The sequence below is a fragment of the Quercus suber genome, unplaced genomic scaffold (assembly GCF_002906115.3).
Source record: "Quercus suber isolate HL8 unplaced genomic scaffold, Cork oak 2.0 scaffold_632, whole genome shotgun sequence".
NCBI classification, from domain to species: domain Eukaryota; kingdom Viridiplantae; phylum Streptophyta; class Magnoliopsida; order Fagales; family Fagaceae; genus Quercus; species Quercus suber.
In genome coordinates, this window is record NW_027070074.1 from 314,705 (window position 1) to 322,816 (window position 8,112).

General features: G+C 34.0%; 1 protein-coding gene across 1 annotated transcript; it reads right to left on the reverse strand.

The window, feature by feature from the left end:
* On the reverse strand, positions 1-1,784 carry LOC111998829 (auxin-induced protein 22D). Its single transcript, XM_024030932.2, has 4 exons — positions 1,239-1,784; positions 877-1,085; positions 665-764; positions 1-413 (listed from the first exon to the last, which is right to left on the reverse strand). Exons 1-4 carry the CDS (start codon positions 1,451-1,453, stop codon positions 341-343), a joined length of 597 nt encoding a protein of 198 aa, XP_023886700.1. The 5' UTR covers positions 1,454-1,784; the 3' UTR covers positions 1-340.
* Between the last annotated feature and the right edge of the window lie 6,328 nt (positions 1,785-8,112).

Genomic DNA, 8,112 nt, shown 5'->3' on the forward strand with positions numbered 1-8,112 from the left:
TACACATAAAACAGAAAATTTATTTATTTTAGCCTTCCTATAATCATATTGATACATAACCATATTGTGGGACAAAATAAACTAATGAAGCATTTAATCCTCTGTACAGTTGGAGCTCAATTGCTGTATTTTCTTTTCTTTTTCCTAGCTTTGCTTTTATGCAAGTACTGTTTTGGAAAGCTAACAAAAGACTAAAACCGCTGAGGCTGATCCCAGCACTGAATAAGTCTGACCAATTTTGTGTTTTTCTGTCAGATACCAAACTTCTTGGAGATCCCCAGCCAATCAATTTCACTTCCAAGACACCTTCCTCTTTTTGGGTGGTTGTCTTTTGTGGGTTTCACAAACAACCCAAGCCTCTAGCTTCTGACCCCTTCATGATTCTCAGTCTCTTGCAGGTGGAAATGAACATACTGCGATAAAAAGAAAGAGCTTTGTCAGTTTGGAGAAGCATATAAAGTTCATACTCATTACAACTCAAAGGTCAATAAGCCTAAAAACACAAAAAATTTCAGATTTGTTGAGATGTCGTGTTGAAATTGGTCCTTATAAGTAGTAGACCCATTTGAAAGAGATGTTGCTCTAATTATATTTTGCCACAACATTAGATGTGAAATTTTGTGTGTCCTGGCATTACTCAAGCCCTAATAGAGAGAGAACTTACTCCCATGGAACATCTCCAACCAGCATCCAATCACCATCTTTATCTTCATAAGTAGGAACAAATTCAGATACATTGTAGCCTTCCCTTTCTGAATACTCCCCTGAAAAATTTAGAACCAAAACACTGTCAGAATTTATAACATGTAATAGTAATACTGCAAAAAGCATAATCCTAGTCATCCCTGTGGTACAAGAATGTACATAAATTCTTACCTATTGTGAGCTTGAACATGCTTTCCAAGGCCTTGAGGAGCTCTGGATAGCTCTTGTAAACCTTGAGATCAACCTTTCTTAGATAAGGAGCTCCATCCATGCTTACTTTCACATACATCCCAGCACCAGCACCATCAGCCTCAGTTTTCTTTTGTTGGAAGCTATTTCTCCTGTAAGATCTAATTGGTGGCCACCCCACTACTTGTGCCCTGCCATCATTAACCAATTCATACGAGGTTAGCACATTGAAGTAAATTTATACATAAGAACTAACTTATACTATTTGTATGATCAAATCTAACATTTATTTATTTTTGCATATTGTTCTGTAATGAATTTAATTCAGTTTCATGATTACTTACTTGGCTGGAGGGGCACTATCTTGGTCACCATTTCTAGCATCAGATACGCTCAAAGAACTTGACTCCTCGGCCACCTCAGGTGAAGCTCTCTTATTACTAGTCCTTACACTAGGAGATGATTGTTTCTCATGCTCATCACTCCCGGGCAACCCTAATCTTAGCTCAGTTGCCTCAAGATTAAGATCATTACCCCCACAATTCACTGACCTTTCCATTTTTCCTACAAAAATGGTGGTGAATATTCCAATGAGTTGTTGTATTTTCCAATGAAATTGAGAAAACTTGGGTTGATGAGAAAGATTGGGTTAGCATAGCAATTATATAGAGGGTCGTTATTAGTGAGGGACAACATCTAGGTGACTTATTCTTTCGGTGCATGAACTTTCCCACATGAGAAAAGATAGCATGACTTTGCCATCTCACACGAGCTGAAGCAATGACCAATGAGAGGGCGACACGCAGTAGAAGGCGTTGAGACAAGGAGCGGAGAGAGATTGGGGCAAGTTTAGAACAGGTAGAGATATGGTTGTTGGTGACATGAGGAGCAGCATGGAGTTTGATGCTCAATGAGAAGGGGACATGGAGGGGACAAGCACAGCCGATGGTATTGAAGACCGTGGACCAGGAATGGACGGCTGAGATTGGGGTTTCAAGATGGGGTTTGAGGAGTGAATCCAGGAGCGTTGGATCACGAGGATGGAAAGGGACAGACCACGCATGTGACACAAGGGGATCCCCACGTGGATGTGGTTGATTGGTATGGCATGGCCATGTGGGTTTTGTGTTAATTCATTGGCCTGTGGGTGCATGACATGTGGGATTTCATGTTCCATGGTGACCCCATCATCCTAAGAAAAAAATATCATCTATTTTTCTCTTAGTGATCCAATATATATGTGTGTGTGTGTCTTATTGCTATTTTATATTTTGATATTGAAAAAAAGAAAGATAAAGCAACATATTACGAGATGTAATTAATTTGAATATAAAATGAAATATAAAAAATGAACAAGAGATTTTTATTTATGTATCCCATTTATAAATAATCTCTCATAATATATGGGTCTCACACAATGTGAGATCCACATATCATAAGAGAAAAATTCATATGCCAAATTTATAAGATAATTATTACATCACCTTAGCCATCATTTTTCTCTACATCTTAAAATTTTCTTAATAATAAATATATATTAATATATTTTTTTTAGGGTTCAATAGGAGACTTAACAATAAGTGTCTTTTTTTTTTTTTTTTAGGAGAAACAAACACACACACATACAAGGGAGAGGAAAATGAGTTATAATACAAAGACATACCACAACTACACTTAAAAACCATGATAACTTTTACACACAACACACCCTCTTAAACAATATGGGATAATTACCCATTCTTTTTTTTTTTTTTTGGGAAACAAACACACACACATAAAAAACAAATATAAATGTCATTTACTCGTATTTGGGTAGTTGACTATAATTAATAATTAATTAAGTTATTATATTTGAAAGGAAAAGATAAAGTATATATCCAAAAGATTGTAAGTGGATTTCATCATCATGTGGGCACTTTAGAAAGCACATGAATCTGTGATCGCATATTTGGTAAAGCCAAACCGAATTAAAAAGTGCTTCTAGTGAAAATATTATCGTTTATCCAAAAAAAAAGAAAAGAAAAGAAAGAGTATTTGGAGTGGATAATTAATTTTAACAATATTAATGTATGTTTGAACTCTGAAGGCATCTCATAAAATTGGAATGGAATACTAAGTGGATAAGTAAGTGCTTGGATTGAATTATTTCAAACTTTTTCCTTTATGTTCTCTCCGTAGTAAGCGTTAGGATTGGCTTGTTTTCGTTAGAAAAAAATCAAAAAAGTATAAATTGTAATTTAAAAAAGAGAAGCTTCAAAAGATATACATAAACAAATACGTTTTAAAAAAAAAAAAAAAAAAAACTAATTCAAGAAACACTAAATTACTTACAAGAGTTGGAAATTTTATTGAGGAAAGTCACACAACTGGCTCCCTAGGAAAGGTTTGATTATATATTGAAAAGCTTTTATCCTTGTCTAGGTAGTACCATTAAGCAGGCATGTCTATCAAATTTCACCAACTTGTAGGGACATAGACATAAGTTTCATAATAGGACTAGTAGCTAGTAAGCCTATGCGATGTACAATTTAATTGAAATTTACACGTATTTTTTTTTAATCATAAATATAATAGAAATTGAACAATAACATAGTTAATAAGAAATGAAAGAAAAAATTCCTTAAGTTATATGATAGAAACCTATAAACTCTCAAACATAGTGTAAGGTTTCAAAACTATTCTTCTAAGGTTTTTTTTTTTTTTTGAAAACTATTCTTCTAATATAACTAGTAAAAGGGATCCTAGCTTTTTAAATAAAGTAAATTGAAACCTAAGAAAGTTATCAATATTGTATGCATCGAATTTTTAAAAATGATTATATTTTAAAATATTCCAAAATGAAATAGAGAATCAATAATATGGGACAGATGGAATAAACGAGAGTGTAAGTCTTGATTTATGCTTTTAGGGGCGTAATGTCTTTAGAAAGATATCAATTTCTTTTTCCTTTCCTTAAGAGGTGGTTGGGCCACATTAATATTTATGGCTGGCTAGCATACATCAAAAGCTCCATCACCAACAATTTTGTTGCAAAACATATGAGGATTTGTTCATTCTTTTAGTATGTAATCCATGGTGGGTGCAAAGAAATGAAGACTGAAGAGAATTGATTAACGTAATTGTGGTCCAAGAGTCTACATTAAGGCTGAATGGGTTTATGTGTTAACAATGCAAATTTAAAATAAGCTTTGGTGCAAGTTTGTGGTAGGGAAATTTGATTGTAACTTCCGAGAGTATCGTCCACAAATCGTGTATTTGGCTGTGACATCTATTAATCAATGAGATTCAAAGTTGGCATGGACAGTTGTAATGTATTTATCAAACCTTCTGCAATGGCAGGCTGCGCATCTCTGTTAGAATGCACTGATTGTTACTTGGTGGATCAACACAGAAAACATGTATATCGCCTTTAATGTGGAAAGATAATAGTTGTTGTAATAAAAATATCATTAATTTTCTTTGTAATCTGCAGTTGTAACTTGTAAGTACTAGGTTAAATGGGTCATAGCAGTAGTTCTAATTATGGTAAAACATGCATCTTGCACTTAATTATCACATTAAAAGGTGTCATGTCTCTCAAAAATGATCGCATATAATTTTCTTCATAATCGTGTAGAATGTATATGTTGTAAGATGAAGGAAGCATATATGACATACCTTCTTCTGATGTCAACTTGTTGGAGTGATCTTAACATATATACCTCTAGATCTCTAGCATTACCAATGCTAATTGGGTTAAAATGTTTGTTTTTGTCAAACTGAACAAATGACATATTGATGAATACGGAATTGAAATTAACCAAACACGCACGTACGTTGTCAAATGAAAAAATTATTACTAGAAACTAGATGCTTGTCGCATGGGGGGCAATTGTTTTCATGGATGGGATTGATTATGCCAAGTACTTATGTTGGATTTGACTGGTTGTAATTACTATGCAAATTCAAAATTAGGTCTATTGCAAGGATTAGGATTTGAACCCATTCCAGCATTATAAGCCCAACACGTAATTATCCAGAGAATTCTAAACAGGTCTGAGTTTGTTTAGGAGCGCAGAACCTGAATGTGATTATATCATGAGTTCATAACCCTACTTTTTCTCTTTGCTTTCTACAATTTTAACTTTAAAAGCATTATTAGAAGCCATATACATATTAATATGCCCATCAAGGTTTGTAAGATTTTGCAAATGATATTTATATATTTGCTATAGCTAGATTAATTGGTTCCAATCAACAAAAATATTAACGCGTAAAAAATAAAAAGAAAGGGAAATCAACAATTTGCCAGCCCAACTTTTAGGTTTTCTTAACAGACCCTTTCGATAATGGGGCACTGGTTTTGCCGTTGCCGGTATACCTATAGACTAAAATTAAACAACTATTGTCTGTTTTATGAATCCCAAAACATATCCACAAACCAAATACTACACAACAAAAAACAACTCATATATAGGTGATATGCATGCAAAAAGAAAGAGGAACAATAGACAAATTTAAGTGTCACCATTCTTGTAATTAAACCACGTACACAGTCGGCATTCTTTTATGAACCCAGCTCACTTATCTTGTATGGACCACAAGCACAAATGGTCCAGCACCTTTTTTTCCCAACAAGATTGAATTAAAGAATTAATTGATGGTCTTAATTGTCTGTACGTGTATGCCAATTTCATTTATATGCAACACTTCCTTACCCCACTCCTTTGGATCCCTCCTTGTTCCAAATAGCTTTTGCATTACTTGAAGGAACACCACATTTATTTTGGAAACAAATATGAATAACGACAAGCTGGATTTCAAATTTTTTACATATATTCTCCGTTAAATAAACGATCAAGGATTTTTGCTTCCTTTTTTTTCCAACAAATAAATTAGGTTAAATTGCGCATAAACATCAAGAAAACATGTATAGCTATAATGAATTTGGGTGTAAAAACCAATGAATTATTGATGAATGTATTTTTCTTTTCATAAAATAATACATTGCAGCTCATAATCTAGTATCTATTATTTCTTTAACTTATGTCCTTAAGCACTCATTAAGAAAACCGTTTAATAGGTTCCAATTAACTTAACTGATAAAGTCTCTTATGGTTGAATAAGAAATTTGATATTCAATCCCCGTCTACACAAAAAACTTATTGATATCTTGATCTGATAATAAAAAGCTATCATTAAGAAGGACGTCATATATTGAAACTCTCTCAAAAAAAAAAAAATTTATTCTTTGGAAAAGTTCAAGCTGGATCAATTGAGATTGTTTAGTTCTTATTTAATGCAAGCCAAGTCCTAGATTCAAGTAAACTAATCAAGATTAAGCGTGATTACTCCGTACTAGTAAATAGTTTTCAAACCCTAGTCACAATTAGCATGTTCAATCAGATGAGCTCGAGTAGGGCATGAGTACAAGTTCGAAAAACATGGTCCAACTTCATTTGTTTTTAACAATATCACAAAGTACTCGGGTTTTTTTCTTCTAAAAAAACAAATTAAGAAGAAGGTGAAAATCCCAAAGGCAATCAATAAGGAGTACAGTTGATAGGACTCACAACTTTGTGCATATTAAATGCAAGAGAGAAGTGAAGAAGATAGGAATACATGCACGCATCATACCGACGTACACACGTGTGAGTGCTAAATTATGATGTGGAAATAATGTGGGGTTCAAAGACAAAGCACACGTGAGTGCAAATGTATTAGACTTTTGGACTGTAAAGCTAGTTTGGGATGGAGGAGAAGCCCCTAGATTGAACCAGAAGAGAACGAAGAGCAAGTCCCCACATCGCTTTCTTTCTTGTTTCCCCATGCATGGTTAATCATGGTTGGTACCTTGTCTGATTGTTTACTCTGACCGTGTATATATGCATGCCAGCCATGCTCATGTCATGCACCTTCTTGTCCTATTCCTAAGTCATTAACAATAACATGCATCATATATACGTACGTACGTATCATACATGGAATCTAGGGCAGCATGCATACAGCCAGGATCATTTATTTGCTAAATTCATTACCTTCTAGTGCTCTCCAGAAAATTTTGATTTCTAAGTCTTTGTTTTGGGTATGTTTTAGTAATAATTATCTCATATATATTCGGCTTATATATATTATCATATTTTTCATAGTATATGCATCATATTTCATAATATGTAAAATGTAATGCATTTAAAAATGTATAAGATAGATGGCCTCTTGCTCGCGTTTTAGCCTTTAGGGGGGTTGAGGAGCTGGCTCAAAGTCTTTTAAATCCAATCAAGTTGCTAGGACATCACCTTTGACAATAGCATTAATTGCGCACTAAAAAGATTTGAATGCTTGTAGTGGCATATCAGACACCAATGGGCCAATATAATTCAATACACGTAGCTTTCATTGAATTATATATAGCACATACAGATTCAGATTCTAGTAATTTTTTTTTTTTTAACTCATATATAGCTTTTTTTTGATAATCTTACTCATATAGGGTCCGTTTGGATACAGTTTATTGTTGTTGAAAATTAATTGTTGCTCAAAACACTGTAGCAAAATAATTTTTAAATGTATAAATAGTATCATGGGACTCATTTTTAATATTTTTAATGTGTGAACAGTGTATGAACAGTGCACGCACAGTATATGCATAGTGTTTTTTTCTCCCAAAAGTCAATAAGTCCGGCTGCTTAAAAAAAAAAAAAAACTGAAAACAGAACGCGACTTTGAGTGATTTAAAGTGCTATCCAAACCGGCACATAGTCATATATAGCTGGTTAGGTTAGATTGTATGACCATTTAAGTGTTATAATGCAACCAGATTGAGTTAAACCCCAAATGAAAATTCATTTTAATTTTGAATGTCCTCAATCTACATGAACTTCATGACCAGTTGAGCTCTCATTCGTAGGGGTCCACTCTCTCTCTCTCTCTTTTTCTAGGGGTTGGGGGTCATGATCAGTGATCAAATATAGCTGTCCTCTTCGTACGGGCAATAATTTTGGATATAGGCCCCCCTGAGATGCCATGATCAAGCCCAAAGTTCACAAACGTAGATAATGTACAATATGGGCTACGTACTTAATTGGGCCCGTTGCTTCTTGGGTGAAAGGGCAAGTCTCGCCACAATTTTAGTATTTAATTTTTATCGTGGATCTTTTTCTATTGCAAGAAAAATTGTCGACCCGAAAATACTCGGCTGCTTGAAAGGGATGTTCATCTATTACAGTTGAATGTTCATTC